General features: G+C 40.6%; 2 protein-coding genes across 3 annotated transcripts; both read left to right on the plus strand.

The window, feature by feature from the left end:
* Positions 1-3,525: 3,525 nt before the first annotated feature.
* LOC102267818 (putative olfactory receptor 1F12P) lies at positions 3,526-4,467 on the plus strand. Its single transcript, XM_005906142.2, has one exon. The coding sequence runs from the start codon at positions 3,526-3,528 to the stop codon at positions 4,465-4,467; it is 942 nt and encodes a 313-aa protein (XP_005906204.2).
* A 6,015-nt stretch (positions 4,468-10,482) lies between these two features.
* Positions 10,483-20,943, plus strand: ZNF165 (zinc finger protein 165). 2 transcript variants are annotated; one of them, XM_070361097.1, is made up of 4 exons: positions 10,483-10,612; positions 16,785-17,267; positions 17,792-17,930; positions 19,925-20,941. In XM_070361097.1, exons 2-4 carry the CDS (start codon positions 16,857-16,859, stop codon positions 20,830-20,832), a joined length of 1,458 nt encoding a protein of 485 aa, XP_070217198.1. In that variant the 5' UTR covers positions 10,483-10,612; positions 16,785-16,856; the 3' UTR covers positions 20,833-20,941. The 2 variants fall into 2 exon arrangements, with proteins under 2 accessions (XP_070217198.1, XP_070217199.1); XM_070361098.1 differs by lacking the exons at positions 10,483-10,612; positions 17,792-17,930 and having other exon boundaries at positions 17,128-17,267; positions 19,925-20,943.
* The last annotated feature ends 1,058 nt before the right edge of the window (positions 20,944-22,001 follow it).

The following is a 22,001-nucleotide window of genomic DNA, read 5'->3' on the forward strand; positions in this document are numbered from 1 at the left end:
CAGCACCACTCTTTCCAATGAATATTGAGAGTTAATTTCCCTTAGGATTGACTAGTTGATCTCCTTGCAGTCCAAGGGACTCTCAAGAATATTCCCCAGCACCACAATTCAAAAGCATCAATTCTTTGGTTCTCAGCCTTCTTTATGATCCATCTCTCACATCTGTACATGACTACTGGAAAAACCATAGCTTTGACTATTTGGCCTTTGTCAGCAAAGTGAGGTCTCTGCTTTTTAATCTGCCATCTAGGTTTGTCATAGCTTTCCTTCGAAGGAGCAACCATCTTTTAATTTCATGGCTGCAGTCACCATCCACAGTGATTTTGGGGCCCAAGAAAAGAAAATCTGTCACTATTTCAACTTTTCCCCTCCTGTTTGCCAAGAAGTGATGAGACTGGATGCCATGATCTTAATTTTTTCACTCTCCTCTTTTACCCTGATCAAGGGGCTCTTTAGTTCCTCTTCACTTTCTGCCATTAGAGTGGTATTCATTAGGAAATATGAAAGAAAACTTGAAAGGAGGAAGACTACAGGAAGTAAAATGAATTTTAAGTTTATTACAAGTGTATTCAGATGAGAGATGATGAAAGTCTGACATCGGCAGTATAATTAGGAATGAAGAAAAGGAGTATGAGTGTGCGAAAAGTGAGAATCAATGGAGCTTGGTCATGCGCTGGGTGACTCAAGGATAATTCTAAATTTTCTGGCTTTTATTGAAAGCTCCTTAAGGGTAGAGACCATGCCTTTCTTGTCACCACTGTTTTTCAATGCCTAAAACAGTGTGTTAATTTGTGGTAGATGTAAAAATATATTTATTTAATAATAAGGTTCTTCTTCCCCAAAAGCAATAACAACAAGACTTAAGAATTGATTAGATGCACAGGTTAACGAAAGGTAGAAGTCCTGGGATGACTGCCAAGTTTTCTTTTCTTGAATAACTGGATACACTGTGGTACTATTTATTGATAAAGGGTACATGAAGAGAGGAACAGTCTTCAAGCAGGGAGGAGAATTTGATGGATTCAGTTTGGGAAATCTTAGATACAAGTGTCTATGATATCCAAGTTGACATTCAAAGAGCACTGGGAATATGAGCCTGAATATGAGAGGTGCACTAGAGAAACAAATTTGGGAGAGATTGGCATACAGATAGTATGAAACCCATGGGAGTGAATAGACTCATCCACGAATATCTGTAGGATGAAAAGAAAACAAGGCATAAGATGAAAACCAAAGACATGCCAATATTTCAGGGATTGTCAAAAGAAGTAAATTCTGCAAAATGACTGGAAAGAAATAGCCAGGAAGATTAGAGGAAATCTGAAAATTAATTCAAAGAGGAATAGAAGTTCTCTAGGAGAGAATTCTAAGAAGTCTAAAAACACATGGACTGAGAAGTGTCCACTGAATTCTTTCAAGACTTGGCAGAGCAATTCTTTGAAATTCCTGGGGCAGTAGACAGAATGACATGAGATGTGAAATAAGTAGGATGTGAGGAAGTCAGTTATGTGAGGGGTTGAGTCAGGGAAGAGAGAGTCAGGAAGAAGCCAGAAGTAGTCATGGATCTGGAAAGGGATGTAGAAGATGGAAGAAACTGAAGCTGAAAGTATGAGTCCAACAGAGCAGGAGAACACTGAAGTTATAGAAAAGAGAAGGGAGTTTTAAGAGAAGTGGGAAAGGCGGGGTACATATGTGGAGGTATCAATCTTTTCAGGAAAGAAAGATAACGCTTTTTTGTAAAAGGAGGGAAGGGGGAAAGGAAGGATAAATGGAGATGCAGACAAGTTTTCTGCATCGTGTCAAGAAGTCAAGCACATCCATCTAGCAGTGGCTTCTATTTTCTGTGAAATGACAGTAAGTGAAGTAATTGATGTGAAGGGACGTGTTGAAGTAAAAAGTTTGAGAAGAAAGATTTAAAATCGCCATTGTGAAGACAAGAAAGAAACCTGCTTTACCTCTAGTTTGGCTGTCAACCATAGTTTGCATTTATTGAGTAATCACTATTTGCTAAAACCTTTGCATACACCAACTAATTTCATTTTCACAACAACCTTTAAGGTAGGTGCCATTATTATATATAAGAAAATTAAGATTTAGAGAGGTTACGTGACCTGGGGTCTCGTTTCACTGTGGCCAACCTCAGAGCTCACTCTCCAGGATTTTTTCTGTCTCTTGGAGAGTACTCCATTCTTCTGAAATTATTCACATGTATATGTGAACATTTGTCCTCTGAATTATTTTCTATGACAATTATTTAATTTTATTAATTATTTAATGACAGTATTTTCCATCCACAAACTGATTTCAAGTTTCTTGGGTTAGGAGCTTTGTCTTCTATTATTTCGTATTTTCTACAACTCCAAGAAATGCAGGAGCACAAATATTAACAACACTTTATAAACATGAAGCCTTTTTTTTTGTAGTTATAGTTAAAATATTACAAAACTGTTAAAAGGGAATCTTTTAAATCAGCCACATTTGGGCATAACTTTTTCTATGTGTTCCTCTTTAGCCTTATCTACTAAAGAAGAACAGTGTATTCTATAACTACATGTGTTATAAAACTTTTAAAATTATTTATAAATATTTTCCTGTTTCTCACAGTGTTCAGGTAAACTAATTTTTTGAGGTTTAACTTTTTACACTTGTCAAGCACATTACTATATTTTTTCTTTTTATCTTAAAAAGATAAAATAGTTTGTTTACATCTTATGAATCCTAAATGGTAGATGTCTGACTTATTTCCAAGAACAATGGTTCATATGGGATTGGACAAAAAACTGTAAAATATTCATCATTTATATCTCCATGTTTGGCATGGAGTCCTTTAGTGTGTCAGACTCACAGATATGTTCTAACACACAGCTGACAGGCAGCCACACAAAATGGAGAATGTGCAACAGTTGGTATCAACATGGACAGTAGGAAGAGAGCCTTTGCCTATGGTGGGGGGATATACAGAGATCCTCAGAAACCTCAGAGGAGGAAACGTTCCAGTAAGTAAATCAACTGAAGAAATGGATGGTCATGCCTAAGGTCCACTGACCTCGGGCTTCCCTCGTGGCTCAGATGGTAAAGAATCTGCCTGCAATTCAAGAGACACGGGTTCAATCCCTGGGTTGGGAAGATCCCCTGGAGAACAGAATGGCAACCCACTCCAGTATTCTTGCCTGTAGAAATTCATGGACAAAGAAGCCTGGCAGGCCACAGTCCATGAGGTCACAAAGAGTCGGACATGACTGTGACTAACACACAAAGTCCACTGAGGCTTGGTAGAGAGCATCAGAGAGGAAATAGGATGGCCTAAAGAGAAAATATTTAGTAAATGAGACAAGACTAGGTGAGTATGTAAAAAATGAGAAGGGAACTTTTTTTTTCTGTCAGAAATATTTCATCCTCTAGGACTCCCCTGGTGGTCCAGTTGCAGGGGGCACGGGTTTGATCTCTGTCGGGGAAGTCCACATGCCGCAAGTTGCAGCCCCCAAAAAAGTCATCCTCTGGTCTTCATGCAGACACATTCAAGTAATGGAAAGGGAAAACCAAACTAGCATCTCTGAATTTCTCCTCCTGGGTTTCTCAAGTTGGCCAGAGCAACAAGAGCTGCTTTTTGCACTTTTCCTGTGTCTCTACTTAGCAGGGCTGTTTGGAAACATATTCATCTTGCTGGCCATTTCCTCAGACCATCGCCTCCACACTCCCATGTATTTCTTCCTCGCCACTTTGTCTGTGGTGGACCTCTGCCTTCCTTCATCTACAGTACCCAAGATGCTCCTGGACATCCAAACACAGACTCAGTCCATCTCCTATCCTGGCTGCCTGGTTCAGATGTATTTCTGTATGATGTTTGCCAACATGGACAATTTCCTTCTCACGGTGATGGCCTATGACCGTTATGTGGCCATCTGTCACCCTTTGCGTTACTCCACCATTATGACCCAGCACCTCTGCATCTCCCTCGTGGGTGGACCTTGGGTGATTGCCTTTTTGAACCCCCTCTTGCATACCCTTATGATGACCCGTCTGCATTTCTGCTCTAACAATGTCATCCACCATTTCTTCTGTGATATCAATGCTCTCCTCCCTCTATCCTGTTCTGACACCAGTCTTAATCAGTTCTTGGTTCTTGCTGTGGTGGGGCTAATCTTTGTGGTACCCTCAGTGTGTATCCTGGCATCCTACAGCCTCATTATCTCTGCTGTGATGAAAATTCCTTCTGTCAAAGGAAAATTCAAGGTGTTCTCCACCTGTGGATCTCACCTTGCCTTGGTCATTCTTTTCTATGGAGCAATCACAGGGGTCTATATGAGTTCCTCATCTAACAGTTCAACTGAAAAAGACACAGCAGCATCAATAATCTTCATGGTCATAGTCCCTGTGGTCAATCCCTTCATTTACAGTCTAAGGAACAATGAGCTAAAGGGGGCTTTAAAGAAGATTTTAGGCCAGAGCAAAATCTTCTCCCAGTGATTCATTCTGGCTGAGTTCAACAGGTGGTAAATCCTAATGAGATCATTATTTTCATTCTCATAATTGAAAAGCTGTTACAAAATACCTACTTTTGCTTTATTGACTACACCAAAGCCTTTGACTGTGTGGATCACAACAAACTGGGAAATTCTTCAAGAGATGAAAATACCAGACCACCTGACCTGCATCCTGAGAAATCTGTGTGCAGGTCAAGAAGCAACAGTTAGAACTGAACATGGAACAATAGACTGGTTCCAAATCAGGAAAGGAGTATGTCAAGGCTGTATATTGTCACCCTGCTTATTTAACTTATATGAAGAGTATATCATGCAAAATGCTGGGCTGGATGAAGCACAAGCTGGCATCAAGATTGCCAGGAGAAATATCAATAACCTCAGATATGTAGTTGACACCACCCTTATGGCAGAAAGCAAAGAAGAACTAAAGAGCCTCTTGATGAAAGTGGAAGAGAAAAGTGAAAAAGTTGGCTTAAAACCCAACATTTAGAAAACTAAGATCATGGTATCTGGTCCCATCACTTCATGGCAAATAGATGGGGAAAGAGTGGAAACAGTGACAGACTATTTTGGGGGGCTCCAAAATCACTGCAGATGGTGACTGCATCCATGAAGTTAAAAGATGCTTGCTCCTTGGAAGAAAAGTTATGACCAACCTAGACGGCATATTAAAAAGCAGAGACATTTCTTTACCAACAAAGGTCCATCTAGTCAAAGCTATAGCTTTTCCAGTAGTCATGTATGGATGTGAGAGTTGGACTATAAAAAAAGCTGAGCACTGAAGAACTGATGCTTTTAAACTGTGGTGTTGGAGAAGACTCTTGAGGGTCCCTTGGACTGCAAGGAGATCCAACCTGTAAATCCTAGAGGAAATCAGTCCTGAATATTCATTGGAAGGACTGATGCTGAAGCTGAAACTCTCAATACTTTGGCCACCTGATGCAAAGAACTGACTCATTTAAAAAGGCCCTGATGCTGGGAAAAATTGATGGCAGGAGGAGAAGGGGTCGACAGAGGATTAGATGTTTGGATGGCATCACCGATGCAATGGACAAGAGTTTGAGGAGGATCCGGGAGTTGGTGATGGACAGGGAAGCCTGGTGCGCTGAAGTCCATGGGATTGCAGAGAGTCAGACACAACTGAGCGACTGAAATGAACTGAACTACAGAATACCTAATTAAACTTGACACCTACCTCACTTTGCTACAAACTCTAGGAATGACATGATCATAGGACTTATCCACTTGAGTTCCCTAAGATATTAATAATGTTGGCAAATATTTAAGTCTCTGAAGATCACAATACAAATATGCAATCAGCATTAAAATGAATCATTAAGACATCCCATATGTCTAGGATTAATGCAGGAATATACCATGGGGAAAACATAAAATTTCCCTAGGACTGCCCTAGAGTAGACAGGAATAGGTAATTACATTGTCATTCATGAAAAACAGTAGAGAATAAATGGGCTATGTAATGAAAGTTTCAAACCATGACTACAAGTTGAGGTAAGAAAAACAAAGATATTAATAAAGAGGTCAAGTAAGGCTTCAGTGAAAAGACAGTACTTTAATCTGGGTCTTAACCACAGATGAGTTTTACAAAGGAATAATGAAAATATTCAAAATATATGAGGAAGAACTTTAGGTAAGGAGGACCACGGTGTGTATGAGCAAATGTATTGAATAAATTAACCTTAATGCAGTGTAGGGTCCATATTGGGATTGGTGAGAATGGGGGATGGATTATTTCTCATCCCAATGTTTTATTCATGTTTTACAGCTATATTGCATGCATTTCCTATAATCAGTCTTTATTCCTTTGTGTTAAAAGTAAGATTTATATCTGTTGTCTACATGTATACCTATATATCTTCATGATGCTCTACAAAAAATTACCTGGGTGGCTATTAATTATCAATTTAAATTTTAAAACTTTGTGTGGTTATTAACTCTGATATGCATAGAGTTGCCTATATGAGTAGACCCTGCCAGTAATAGAAAGCATATGCCCTTGTGAATTTTGATTTAAAAATCATATCTGATTTAACATTTTCTGTGTACATAATGTTCCCCAAAGCCCTGCAAAGAGCATTGTTCCATAGGCCATAAGTCCCATATTTTAAGTCATACCATCCAAAATATTTCCTCAAAGCTGGTTTTTAAAAATGTTCAATCATTTTTATGATGTGATCACTGAGAGACAGAAATAAAGATAAAAAGATAAAGATGAGCTAAAGATACAGGTTTTTTTCTTAAAAGACATCCTGCTATAAACATGTATTTACTTATGATAAGAAGACCTTCTATAAATTACCTTTGTCATTTTTACTCCTTTATGATGAGAGATAGATCAGAAAAATTTGTTGGAGCATGTAAAGATCAATGCAAATAGCACTCATGCAAAGACAGAAGCAACAGCAAAAATCAACCAGTTTACAATTCCCTGTCTCTTGAGAGATCTTTGTGGGTACCAGATATACTGGTTGCAAATAAGAAATCAATTATTCTTAATTAAATAGAAAGCTTAATGAAGAAGTACTGTTCATTATGAACTCATCAGGAATTCATAAAATTGCTGGAAGGGTTGGAGAAGCAGACTATCAATATAGGAAACTGAAAGAAATGGAAACATATGCTCTTGGATTGGAAGAATTAATATTATTAAAATGGTCACACCACCCAAAGCAATCTACAGATTTAATGTGATCCCTATCAAATTACCCATGAAATTTTTCATATAAATAGAACAAATAATCCTAAAATGTATATGGAGCCATAAAAGACCCGGAAGTGCCAAAGCAATGCTGAGAAAAAGAACAAAGCTGGAGGCATAACCCTCTCAGACTTCAGAAAAAACTACAAAGCTGCAGAAATCAAAAGAATGTGGTATTGCACAAAAACCATGAGGATGCGGAGAAAACAAAACCCTTGTACACTGTTGGTGGTGTAAATGTAAACTGGTGCAGGCACTGTGGGAAAGAGTATGGAGGCGTCTCAAAAATCTAAAAATTGCCATATGACCCAGTAATTCCACTTCTGGATTTATATACAAACAAATCAAAAAAAAAAAAAAACACTAATTAGAAAAGATACATGCACCTCAATATTCATAGCAGCATTATTTATAATTGCCAAGATGTGGAATCAACCTAAGTGCACATCAATCAGATCAGATCAGTCGCTCAGTCGTGTCCGACTCTTTGTGACCCCATGAATCGCAGCACGCCAGGCCTCCCTGTCCATCACCAACTCCCGGAGTTCACTCAGACTCATGTCCATCGAGTCAGTAATGCCATCCAGCCATCTCATCCTCTGTCGTCCCCTTCTCCTCCTGCCCCCAATCCCTCCCAGCATCAGAGTCTTTTCCAATGAGTCAACTCTTCACATGAGGTGGCCAAAGTGCTGGAGTTTCAGCTTTAGCATCATTCCTTCTAAAGAAATCCCAGGGCTGATCTCCTTCAGAATGGACTGGCTGGATCTCCTTGCAGTCCAAGGGACTCTCAAGAGTCTTCTCCAACACTACAGTTCAAAAGCATCAATTCTTCGGCACTCAGCCTTCTTCACAGTCCAACTCTCACATCCATACATGACCACAGGAAAAACCCTAGCCTTGACTAGACGAACCTTTGCTGGCAAAGTAATGTCTCTGCTTTTGAGGTTGGTCATAACTTTCCTTCCAAGGAGTAAGCGTCTTTTAATTTCATGGCTGCAGTCACCATCTGTAGTGATTTTGAAGCCCAGAAAAATTAAGTCTGACACTGTTTCCACTGTTTGCCCATCTATTTCCCATGAAGTGGTGGGACTGGATGCCATGATCTTTGTTTTCTGAATGTTGAGCTTTAAGCCAACTTTTTCACTCTCCACTTTCACTTTCATCAAGAGGCTTTTGAGTTCCTCTTCACTTTCTGCCATAAGGGTGGTGTCATCTGCATATCTGAGGTTATTGATATTTCTCCCGGCAATCTTGATTCCAGCTTGTGTTTCTTCCAGTCCAGCATTTCTCATGATGTACTCTGCATAGAAGTTAAATAAACAGGGTGACATTATACAGCCTTGATATACTTCTTTTCCTATTTGGAACCAGTCTGTTGTTCCATGTCCAGGTCTAACTGTTGCTTCCTGACCTGCATACAAATTTCTCAAGAGGCCGATCAGGTGGTCTGGTATTCCCATCTCTTTCAGAATTTTCCACAGTTTATTGTGATCCACACAGTCAAAGGCTTTGGCATAGTTAATAAAGCAGAAGTAGATGTTTTTCTGGAACTCTCTTGCTTTTTCAATGATCCAGTGGATGTTGGCAATTTGATCTCTGGTTCCTCTGCCTTTTCTAAAACCAGCTTGAACATCAGGAAATTCACGGTTCACGTATTGCTGAAGCCTGACTTGGAGAATTTTGAGCATTACTTTACTAGCATGTGAGATGAGTGCAATTGTGCAGTAGTTTGAGCATTCTTTGGCATTGCCTTTCTTTGGGATGGGAATGAAAACTGACCTTTTCCAGTCCTGTGGCCACTGCTGAGTTTTCCAAATTTGCTGGCATATTGAGTGCAGCACTTTCACAGCATCATCTTTCAGGATGTGGAATAGTTCAACTGGAATTCCATCACCTCCACTAGCTTTGTTTGTAGTGATGCTTTCTAAGTGCACATCAATAGATAAATATATAAAGACTATACAAATACAATGGAATACTACTCAACCATAGAAAAGAATGAAATTTTTTTATCATTTGCAGTAAGGTAGATAGACTTGGAGAGAACTATGCTAGCAAAATAAGTCAGACAGAGAAAGACAATATATATCTTTTATCAGAGAAAGATAATATATAATATGTATGCAAAATATACATCTGTATATATCACACATGTAAAATCTAAAAAATAAAACGAACTTGTTACTATTGTCATAGCATATATTTATATATATATATATATATATATATATATATATATACACACAATGCTATCCTCACAACTGGAATATTATATAGTAATGAATATGACTTTAACTCAACAATATGGTTATATCTTAATAACATATTGAATGAAAAGAAACAAATATCAGAGTATCTTTGAGACAATGCCTTTTAGATCAAAACCAACTAAAATTAAAAGCATATACTTTTCGTTCATGAGTATGCACCAAACAGAACTATCTTTTCAATAAATCAGATCAGATCAGTCGCTCAGTCGTGTCTGACTCTCTGCGACCCCATGAATCGCAGCACGCCAGGCCTCCTTGTCCATCACCAACTCCCGGAGTTCACTGAGACTAGACACAAAATTTGTAATAGTGATTAACTCAGATCACAGGAGATACAGAAGGAAACAAGAGAAAGAGTTGTTGTAAAAGTTAAGTTACTGTCATATTCTAGTTCTTATAGACTTGATGTATCTGCGTTGCACCCAGGGGGATAAAACAAGGATTCGGAAAAAAGGTTTCCTGTAAATCCAAAGTTTGAACCGTTTGAACCGTTTCCCTGCTGCGTGAGCTTTCATTTCGGGGTCTAGACTGAAATGTCCTAAAGGAGATCAGTCCTGGGTATTCATTGGAAGGACTGATGCTAAAGCTGAAACTCCAGTACTTTGGCCACCTAATGCGAAGAGCTGACTCATATGAAAAGACCCTGATGCTGGGAAAGATTGAGGGCAGGAGGAGAAGGGGACGACAGAGGATGAGATGGTTGGATGGGGCATCACAGACTCAATGGACATGGGTTTGGGTAGACTCCTTAGTTATGGACAGGGAGGCCTGGCGTGCTGCGGTTCATGGGGTCGCAAAGAGTCGGACACGACTGAGCGACTGAACTGAACTGAGACTGAAATGGGCCCATTAAAAAGTTAAGGATGAGGCTCACATGAGATGTAAAGGCAAGCTTACTGCTACAGAAAGGAGAAAAAACATCCCCTCCAAGCTCCGAGAGCTCCAAGACTGGCGAAGACGCCTGGGAAATGGAGTCCCAGACCCTGAGGATACCCGAAGGCTTCTGGGAAGTGCAGTCCAAAGTCAGCCCGTCTCCTTCTGCGCAGCCTCAAAAGTCTCTGTGAAAGGAAGCCTTGAGAAGTCGTGCAGCGCCGTCCTTCCACCGGAAGTGTCCGATCGGAACCAGCCCTGTGGAAGAGGTGAGTCCGGGTCTGGGGACCCAGGTGTCCGGTCCTTTGTCTCCTTTAAACACCCAGTCCCTATCATGTTCCCTTCGGGATTGCAACAGCCCTGTGACACTCTGGGCCTGGGACCTTAGAGGAATCCCGAGGAAATGTGGAACTAGGTTTGGCGTTGGGAAAGCGTTTGCGCCGGCCTATATCTGGAATGGATAGGGGTTTCCATAGTTACCTCGCCGCGCGTGACGTCATCGTGAGCGCTGCGAAGGCGTGGTCTGGGGGACTGCGGGCCTTCCGGCTGGCTGAGATTTTGGGGTCACTGGGAAAAGAAGTGGCTTGACCCAGTTGGGCGAGGCGGGGAAGGGTGGCATCTGTCTCGGGTCGACTGCGTTCTGCCAGAAGAAACTGTCCCAGGGTCCGCCCCAGACTCCTGCTCTCCTTCTGGGAGAAGTAACCCGCCTTTTTGTACGAAAAGTGGGACAGCTCCGGCATCCTCAAGAAATTTATTCACACAGTAAATATTTAGTATTTCCTGTGCATTTCCTGTGTGCTGGGGATGCCTAGAAACTAATATTGAAACGAGTATCGCGTTTTCGAATGAGAGACCAGACAGCAAAACAGGAAAGTTAGTTGGAAGACCGGAAAGTGCCTCAGTGTGAGAAACATAAGGGGCTGTGAGAGCCTTCGTCATTACGCACTGTGAATCCCCTGTTCCACTCTGTGACCTCTACTGGAGGTATAGCCCCCCACACCTCATACTTATAACTCATCGTACACACCCGGAAGCTACCCATCCAACAAGAACCTACTATTCATCCAGCAGGAAACCTCCACTTTACCAGTTCTCCAACGTAACTAATTACTCCTTACTCTCTTTACCAAACCTCCAATGTAACTAATTACTCCTTGAAGTGAAGTCAGTCAGTCGTGTCCGACTCTTAGCGACCCCATGGACTGTAGCGTACCAGGCTCCTCAGTTCACGGAATTTTCCAGGCAAGAGTACTGAAGTGGGTTGCCATTTCCTTCTCCAGGGGTCTTCCCAACCCAGAACGAACCCGGGTGTCCGGCAGGGCAGGCAGACACTTTACCGTCTGAGCCACCAGGGAAGCCTAAATTACTCCTTACTCTGTTGTAATATTTGTTTATATATTTACTTAGCTCCTCTAGGCTGCCGCCCCTGACCTTGGGCGTGGGGTAGTTCCCATCTATTTCTGCTTTATTGACTATGCCAAAGCCTTTAACTGTATGGATCACAATAAACTGTGGAAAATTCTGAAAGAGATGGGAATACCAGACCACCTGACCTGCCTCTTGAGAAACCTATATGCAGGTCAGGAAGCAACAGTTAGAACTGGACATGGAACAACAGACTGGTTCCAAATAGGAAAAGGAGTACGTTAAGGCTATATATGGTCACCCTGCTTATTTAACTTCTATGCAGAGTACATCATGAGAAACGCTGGACTGGAAGAAGTACAAGCTGGCATCCAGATTGCCGGGAGAAATACCAATAACCTCAGATATGCAGATGACACCACCCTTATGGCAGAAAGTGAAGAAAAATTAAAAAGCGTCTTGATGAAAGTCAAAGAGGAAAAAAAAAAGTGAAAGAGGAGAGTGAAAAAGTTGGCTTAAAGCTCAACATTCAGAAAACAAAGATCATGGCATCTGGTCCCATCACTTCATGGGAAATAGATGGGGAAACAGTGGAAACAGTATCAGACTTTATTTTGGGGGGCTCCAAAATCACTGCAGATGGTGATTGCAGCCATGAAATTAAAAGATGCTTACTCCTTGGAAGGAAAGTTATGACCAACCTAGATAGCATATTCAAAAGCAGATTACTTTGCCAACATACAAACATACATACAACATATAACATACATAGTCCATCTAGTCAAGGCTATGGTTTTTCCAGTAGTCATGTATGGATGTTAGAGTTGGACTGTGAAGAAAGCTGAGCACCTAAGAATTGATGCTTTTGAGCTGTGGTATTGGAGAAGACTCTTGAGAGTCCCTTGGACTGCAAGGAGATTTACCCAGTCCATTCTAAAGGAAATCAGTCCTGAGTGTTCTTTGGAAGGACTGATGCTAAGGCTGAAACTCCAATACTTTGGCCACCTCATGTGAAGAGTTGACTCATTGGAAAAGACTGATGCTGGGAGGGATTGGGGGCATGAGGAAAAGGGGATGACAGAGGATGAGATAGCTGGCTGGCATCACCGGCTCGGTGGACATGAGTTTTGGTGAACTCCAGGAGTTGGTGATGGACAGGGAGGCCTGGCGTGCTGTGATTCATGGGGTTGCAAAGAGTCGGACACGACTGAGCAACTGAACTGAACTGAACTTGCTTAGCTAGTCTTTGTAACGCTCCTCCTACACAGTGATTGTAAAGCACTAGATGCTCAAAAAATGTTTACTAGTTTGAGGTTATTAAGACATTTGAAACCCAGCTTTAGGGAGAATATATAAAATCCTTGCAAATTAGATTATTTTTATCTAGAGTTGTGGGCTGTTTTAAGTGGATAAGAAGTGATTAAACATCTGAAGACAAAACTTTCAGCTATCTGAAGGGGTAACATATGTTGTAGAATGAGATAATGCCCATAAAGTATTAGGCCAGTTCAGTTCAGTTGCTCCGTCGTGTCCGACTCTTTGCGACCCCATGAATCACAGCACACCAGGCCTCCCTGTCCATCACCAACTCCCAGAGTTCACTCAAACTCATGTCCATCGAGTCGGTGATGCCAGCCAGCCATCTCATCTTCTGTCATCCCCTTCTCCTCCTGCCCCTAATCCCTCCCAGCATCAGGGTCTTTTCCAATGAGTCAACTTTTCGCATGAGGTGGCCAAAGTATTGGAGTTTCAGCTTTAGCATCAGTCCTTCCAGTGAACACCCAGGACTGATCTCCTTTAGGATGGACTGGTTGGACCTCCTTGCAGTCCAAGGGACTCTCAAGAGTCTTCTCCAACACCACAGTTCAAAAGCATCAATTCTTCGGCCCTCAGCTTTCTTCACAGTCCAACTCTCACATCCATACATGACCACTGGAAAAACCATAGCCTTGACTAGACAGACCATTATTGGCAAAGTAATATCTCCGCTTTTGAATATGCTATCTAGGTTGGTCATAACTTTCCTTCCAAGGAATAAGCGTCTTTTAATTTCATGGCTGCAGTCATCATCTGCAGTGATTTTGGAGCCCAAAAAAATAAAGTCTGACACTGTTTCCACTGTTTCCCCATCGATTTGCCATGAAGTGATGGGACCAGATGCCATGATCTTCATTTTCTGAATGTTGAGCTTTAAGCCAACTTTTTCACTCTCCTCTTTCACTTTCATCAAGAGGCTTTTTAGTTCTTCTTCACTTTCTGCCATAAGGGTGGTGTCATCTGCATATCTGAGGTTATTGATATTTCTCCCAGCAATCTTGATACCAGCTTGTACTTCTTCCAGCTGAGCATTTCTCATGATGTACTCTGCATAGAAGTTAAATATGCAGGGTGACCATATACAGCCTTGACGTACTTCTTTTCCTATTTGGAACCAGTCTGTTGTTCCATGTCCAGTTCTAACTGTTGCTTCCCTACCTGCATATAAGTTTCTCAAGAGGCAGGTCAGGTGGTCTGGTATTCCCATCTCTTTCAGAATTTTCCACAGTTTATTGTGATCCACACAGTTAAAGGCTTTGGCATAGTCAGTAAAGCAGAAATAGATGTTTTTCTAGAACTCTTTTCCTTTTTTGATGATCCAGCACTAGCTGGTAAACAGTTAACACGTCTAGAAAACATAACAAGAAGTTAAATTAGCTCTCTATATCAAAAGAATGTCCCAATAAATTAATAAGAATTGAAACATACATCATAGCTCCAAACCCCACTCCCACTTTCCTCCTCTGTCATTGCTAAATTTTTACCTCATTTACACCCACTCAGACTCTTGTTTTCCAAGATTCAGTCTGAGCCTGTGAGCCTCATTTCATACTCTCGGAGAATTATCCTCAATTTTTATGTTTAACTTCCCTTTCCATGGATCTTATCTAAACTTGTATTTCCATTCCTAACTTCTTTCCATTAAATCTCTTAATATCTTTTGGAAATGTTTTTGTAAGTGGACGTCTCATTAGCATCTAAAATATGCAATATACAAAGCAATAGGAAACTCAAACTTCTTAATTTCCCCTTTTATCCAATAAATCAACAAAAGTGAGAACTTAAGAATAAATATTAATAATGCATGGTCCTTCACTTCATGGGGCTCCAATCCATAAAAAAACATTGAAAATAATACAAGATGATATGTGTTTTATCCACAGATGTTATGTGTTAGGAACCTAGAACTCAAAGTCAAGTTAATGAATTCTTTCTCAGAGGTTTTAGAATTCTTAGTCACTCCAGTTACACCCTGTAAGCTGGTCTCACTATCAATCTGCTGTTCATTCACACTTTCTCAGCTCTTTACTCTCCCTTCCTTTTTGCCTTTCTGGATTTTTCTTATCCTTTATTGTTACAGGTTAAGCCCCACTACCTGTAGGAAATATTTGCACACATACACACACATTCTCCCTCTACCTCGGAACTATTAAGCTATTCAGTGTCTCTACCATACAATCTGTTCAGTACATCAGCTTTCAACATTTATCAAACATTTTCAGTGTGTGTCATGTGAAGCAGGTTTTGTTATTTAAATGTTGCATATCCATATGTGTTTTGTGTCATTTCTTTCCAACTCTTTTGCAAACTCCTTGGAAACTCAAACACTATTTTTAAAATTCCTTATATCTGTACATCAGAATACAGAAAATCCTGGCATATCCCGTATTAACCAGATCAGCATCACCATAGGCAGAAGGCCAAGGAATCTGTTTCTAACAAAGTTCTCACATGACAGGCAGTGAGCCCAGTTCTGAATTCAGACTTTCTTAGAAATCACTGCCATATAACTTCTAGCCCAATGCTTTGCCGTTATAAGGTCTTAATAAAGTATATGTTTGTGCAACAATCAGTAGTCAGCTTGGTGAAATGTTTAGTAGAAGGACCTGAAAGATGGATATTTGCCTTTCACTAGGGCTTCACTTCTGAATTACTTTATTCAGTTTTTCAGTTCAGATGCAAAACAGACCATTCCCAAGTGCTGCTAGGACTTGAGGAACTGATATCTAACGATAAGATTCACAAAAGATTGATAAGCAGGTCTTGGTGCAGTTTATTATGCTTTATTGGTAATCTAATAGGCCTCAATATCTAGGACATGGACTGAGCCATTAAACTCAGAAGGCAGAGAGAATTGTTGAGACAAAAGGAAACAGATTTATCTAAGAACTTGAGAGAAGAAGCTCATTACACTGAAATTGTTAACCTCGGCCTTTAAGGAAAGTTGCCTGATTTTTATTATTTAAGAAATGTCTTAGTAATCCTAGTTCAGTGTTCTGAATAATTATAACATTCTAAGCCTGTGTTTTCCCCACACTTTGAGGGCAGTTGCCTCTTTATATTTCTGTCCTATTATGGTCCATCCTAAAGATGAACAATATATTTATCTCCACAAACAGCGTTTATCAGGCCATTCTGCTCAGAAGCTTTCACTGGCTCCCCAGTGCGTAAAAGATAAACTGAATTCATGAGCTTGACATTTGAATCTTCCTTCAACAGAACCTTTGTCTCTATAATTTATTTATGCAAACCTACTGACATTTTGCCTTCCCACTTGTGTTCCTACCATTAACCAGTTGTTCAAGGTGTTCCTTGCTTGTAATTTCCTGTTTCTCTCTCCCAACATCCTAGTCAAATTCTATCCATTCATCAGAAGTTAGTTTTTTAATTAAGCTTTTGCTGACCATTGAAACCTACTGTGCTGTTTTCCATCCCCAACTTACTGAGCACTTCTGTCATTTTTCTCTTTTTTGATGGTTATTTTCTTTATGAGTAATATATAATTTAATTGCATGTGACAAAGTTGCCTTATATTTATACTGTCTTATATTTAATGTCTGTAATTTAAATTATCTTATTTTTAAAATTAAATTTTAAGCTGGTTTTAGGTGGAAATTATGTAACAGTTGTAAGTCCACAAAACAGGTATTTCAGTGCTTTTAAATGCCCAGCCAATTTTTGTATAATGGAGAATGACTGTTTCTATGATGTGATCTTTTGTCTTCCTGAACAGTAATAGTAATCTTTTTAATCCCTCAGGAGAGTTCTTAAAACTAAAAAAGGCTCTTCACAGAGCAGAAGCGGGATTCTGATAATACAGTTTATTTCAAGATGGCAACTGAATCAAAGAAAGCTACAGCTCAGAACCTTCAGGAGGATGAAGGACTTCTGATAGTGAAGATGGAAGAGGAAGATTTTGTCTGGAGGCAGGGTGCTTGCTTACAGAGGAATGATCCCCTCAGGCAGGAGCTCTGCCGGCGGCTGTTCCGGCAGTTCTGCTACCAGGATTCTCCCGGGCCCCGAGACGCACTGAGCCAGCTCCGGCAGCTCTGCTGTCAGTGGCTGAAGCCAGAAACCCAGACCAAGGAGCAGATCCTGGAGCTGCTAATTCTGGAACAGTTCCTGGCTATCCTGCCAGGGGATCTGCAGGCTTGGGTGCGTGAACGTTATCCAGAGAGTGGAGAGGAAGCAGTGACCCTACTGGAAGATTTAGAGAGAGGCACTGATGAAGCTGTACTCCAGGTACAAAGGGGTTGGGGGATCTAAGACCTCCAGGATGGATGGAGTCCCACATAGGGAGAAAAGGACCTGAGACTGAATATCTAGTGAGCTTTATGAAAAAGAAGTGAAAGTGAAGTCCCTCAGTTGTGTCCGACTCTTTGCGACCCCATGAACTGTAGCCTATCAGGCTCTTCTGTCCATGGGGTTTTCCAGGCAAGGGTACTGGAGTGGGTTGCCATTTCCTTCTCCAGGGGATCTTCCAACCCAGAGATTGAACCCGGGTCTCCTGCATTGCAGGCAGACCCTTTACCATCTGAGGCACCAGGCTCCCAAAGTGAGCTTTGTAGGAACTCTTATTTAGTTTAGTGTTTATTTATGGCTCCTTCCCTCTCTGCTAGATACTATGCTACCTTTTACAATTGAGGCAGACTTAATTCTTCCTTCCCCAGTTTTGTATAACTCTGCAAGATTCTCTTTGGTTTGGGAAGATGTTTAATTCCAACTGGGATTCTCTCATAAGCCCAAATGTACTTTGTTTTTCTCAGATTCCAGTCTGTGGACATGGACAAGAACCATTCAGGAGAAAAGTGGCATCTCCTGGGCCAGCACTTAGTGTCCCGTTCCAGCCAGTGGACACCACGGCCCTTCATGGTTCTTCAGAACCCCAGCTCCTACTGGACTGTGGTAAGGAGCAATACTCTATGTGGTGCATGTCCCTGAAGTGCTAGGACAGTAAACCTCCCTTCTCAGACTATTTTTAGTAACTGTAGATGGTCCTTTCCTTTATTACTTAATAAGAAATAGAGAACTCTTTTCCTTTTGTGTCATTGGCCATCCAAAATAAGAGAGAGAGAACTTTGTTTTTTATCCAGAATGTCTCCTTTTTCATTTGTTCTTTTAGAATATTTCTAAAACATGAGATGTTTTCATGTTATGAGCTAATTAACGGAAAGAAAATGAATGGGTTGAGAAAATGTCAGGGAATGAAAAAAGAAGCAAAATTGAAAGAAACACATGCATAGAAATAAACATGTTAATAGGAAAGCAGATATAATGATAGGAAAAAAGACAAATATGTGATAATACACTCATAAATAGAATATAATTCACAGATACATAAAACAAGATCCATATTATTGCCTTTTTATTTTACTTTTGGTTTCATGAAGCCCTCATGCTTTTATAGAAAGTTGGCCATACTTGAGCTGACTACCTCCATAGACTCCTCTTTGCTGTTCTAAAACTCATTGTTTAAAAGGTTCAAGGACTCAGTATCACTTTAGGTGCATATGGTCCCAAAAATAAACCTAAGAATAAATTACAGTAATTTTTAAGATTACCCAATTTCTGCTTTCGAGTTTGTTCTGGAAACATTTCCATCCATCTCATCTAAAACTGTAAATTTTCCCATCCTAAGACCAGTACTGCCTAACCCCTTCTCCTATCCTAGCTTATTCTAGACAAAGGAAACCCTATAAAAAGAGGGGCAGCTTTAATTCCAGTTTAATATGGTTTAATATAGAGTCATGAGTACAGTATAGATTGATGAGCTAGAAGGTAGGATTTGTGAGAACTAGATCATAAATGAGTCTGAAGAGCTCAGATGTGTTGTAGAGGAGATTAGGATTTCTAAGTAGGGTGTAAGAATGACAAGGTTTAGTGATGATTAGTCTGGTGAGGGTATTTAGGATGACTAGGAAGAATAGCCAGAGAAGGCAATGGCACCCCACTCCAGTACTTTTGCCTGGAAAATCCCATGGACGGAGGAGCCTGGTAGGCTGCAGTCCATGGGGTCGCTAGAGTCAGACACGACTGAGCAACTTCACTTTCACTTTTCACTTTCCTGCATTGGAGAAGGAAATGGCAACCCACTCCAGTGTTCTTGCCTGGAGAATCCCAGGGACGGGGGAGCCTAGTGGGCTGCCATCTATGGGGTCGTACAAAGTTGGACACGACTGAAGCAACTTAGCAATTAACAAGGAAGAATAGCTCTGAGTGAAACAAAAGGAGGCTGTTACAGTTATCTGAATCGGAAGTGGTGAGGTTCTGGAGTAACAGAAATGTAAAGAAAGGGAGGTATATAGGGGACATTTAGCAGAAATGAAAGAATTTGACTATCCATGAAAGATGAAGAAGAAATGCAAAGATGGATTGGATAATAGATGGATGGAGGTTTTCCCCACCACATATGCATACCTCAGAGTCTTTATAATTTTATTTTTCTCTATGCATCTATGTCCTCATATACCTTCTTTAATATGGTGCCTCCCTTTCACCCTCTAACAGTAGAAATATAGACCTAAAGTTCCCCAAGATCCTTCTCAGTCACATTTCATAGTTCTCCTTACTTTGTTCCCCCCACCTCCATTCTTGCTGGTGATGATCCTCTTCCTGGCCTTCTCTACTGTTGTCTGCTCATCTCACATGTCTGTTTCCTCTCTCTGCCAACTACTGCATACATATGCTTTTACCAATTATTCTTTCTCTTCTATCCTCATCCATCACTCCTCTCATTTGAAAGGTCACATTTTTAGAGTAGCCAAATAATGGCTACTATGTAACTATGATTATTTGGCTCCTATGATTATTGTCACTATCTTGGGTGTATCTCCAAGTTTTACCTTCTTTTAGTTCAGCAAACAGGTATTTTCCTCTTTATTTTTTCATCATTTTTTTAGATAACAAGAGTGAAAACAGTGAATCCATGCCAAAGCTGGACATTTATGAGAAAATGGAATCGCAGAAAATTGTATCAGGAAGAATTTCAGAATTTGTGTCAGAAGGATCTGCTGAGCCTCAAGACATCTGTAAGTCTGCAGGCAAGATAAAGAGGCAGCAGGAAAAAGACTCAGGGGAGTCTCAGAAATCATCATCTGCTCAGGATGCTGCTTTCATTAAAATCCTCACCCACAAAAATACACTTAGAGGCGAAATAATAAGCCATGATGGCTGTGAGAGAAACTTAAATCTGAACTCAAATGAATTTACACACCAAAAATCTTGTAAACACAGTACCTGTGACCAAAGTTTCAAATGGAATTCAGATTTTATTAAGCATCAGAGAATTTATGCTGGAGAAAAAATTCACCCATATGGGAAGTCTCTCAAGAACCCAAACCTTATTAAACATGCAGCAGTTTTCACTGGCGAGAAGACCCATCAGTGTAATGAGTGTGGAAAAGCTTTCAGACACAGCTCAAAGCTCATTAGGCATCAGAGAATCCACACTGGAGAGAGACCCTATGAATGTAATGAGTGTGGAAAAGGCTTTGGGGGGAGCTCAGATCTTATTAGACACCAGAGGATTCACACTGGGGAGAGACCCTTTGAATGCAAAGAATGTGGGAGAGCATTCAGCCTGAACTCACATCTTATCCTGCATCAGAGAATTCATACCAGGGAGAAACCCTATGAATGTAGTGAATGTGGGAAAACCTTCAGAGTGAGCTCACACCTTATTCGACACTTGAGAACCCACACTGGAGAGAAACCCTATGAATGCAGTGAGTGTGGAAGAGCCTTCAGTCAGAGCTCACACCTTAGTCAACATCAGAGAATTCACAAGAGGGAAAACCTATTCATGTAAAGAACTTAAATTCATAAGGAAATAGAACAGGAAAAATATTGAGTAAATAATAAATATCAGTTGAGATGAATGACTGAAAGACCAGTATCTCTTTATTTTCTCTCTCATTTTCAGCTTGCTGTTCTGCATATAATCTTTACTGCCATGTGTCTGCTTGCTAAAGTCAAACCAGAAGAGCAAAATTTGGGGGAGGCTAATAAATAAGTCAGGCTTCCCTGGTGGCTCAGTAATAAAGAATCTTTCTGCCAGTGCAGGAGACACAGGTTCAATCTCTGGGTCAGGAAGATCCCCTGGAGAAGGAAATGGCAACCCATTCCAGTATTCTTACCTGGGAAATCCCATGGATAGCGGAGTGTGGTGGGCTAGTGTACATGGGGTCGCAAAAGGGTCAAATACAACTTAGAGACAAAACAATAACAAATAAATTAGTTTGTCTATGGCAATGAAAATAGAAAAAGAGGACTCTTGGGAAATAACCAGAATTACAGTGTGGGGGAAAGAAGATTCAGGTAAAGAGAGCCTGATCATTATTATTAACTCTAGTTAATGATTCTCCATGAGAAGAGGTAGGCCAAGCCTCAAAGTGGAATAGTTTGAGCAAGGTACTGCAGAACAGTGCTTTTAAAGTATTCCTTTAAAAAATGAAGATACAACAAAACTAAATTAGTCATGTCAAAAACGAGGAGGTATGCAATGGTGGCATTCCAATATGTAAGCCAGACTCTATGTCCAGTGGTCATACCAGGAAGCACACAACCAGAAGAGCACTTAAAGCAAGAGGCCATAATCCTGAGATTGAAGGAACACAGGGAGGAAGTAGAAACAAATTAGGCAAGAGCTGGGGTTAGAGGTAAGGAAAGGTGCTCAAATTGAACTAAACCTTTGAATTTGGAGGACAGAGGCCATAATCCTGAGATTGAAGGAAGACAGGGAGGGAGTAGAAACAAATTAGGCAAGAGCTGGGGTTAGAGGTAAGGAAAGGTGCTCAAATTGAACTAAACCTTCGAATTTGGAGGACATACACAGTAGCATAACCAGGACTTTACTGCCATGCTGTGGAGGTTTGGGGCACCTTCCTGGAGTGGGAGGATAGTGTAGTTCTGGGGAGCTCTCTTGGCAGAAATAGGGTTTTCTGGCTACTAACAACTGTGGAAGAGGGCTGAGGAAGT

Source organism: Bos mutus, chromosome 23 (assembly GCF_027580195.1).
Source record: "Bos mutus isolate GX-2022 chromosome 23, NWIPB_WYAK_1.1, whole genome shotgun sequence".
NCBI lineage: Eukaryota > Metazoa > Chordata > Mammalia > Artiodactyla > Bovidae > Bos > Bos mutus.

Coding starts and splice junctions, on each gene's coding strand:
- LOC102267818 (XM_005906142.2), top strand. CDS start 3,526: ATGGAAAGGGAAAACCAAACTAGCATCTCTGAATTTCTCCTCCTGGGT.
- ZNF165 (XM_070361097.1), top strand. CDS start 16,857: ATGGCAACTGAATCAAAGAAAGCTACAGCTCAGAACCTTCAGGAGGAT. Junction 17,268..17,791: donor CTGATGAAGCTGTACTCCAG/GTACAAAGGGGT, acceptor TGTTTTTCTCAG/ATTCCAGTCTGTGGACATGG. Junction 17,931..19,924: donor CCAGCTCCTACTGGACTGTG/GTAAGGAGCAAT, acceptor TCATTTTTTTAG/ATAACAAGAGTGAAAACAGT.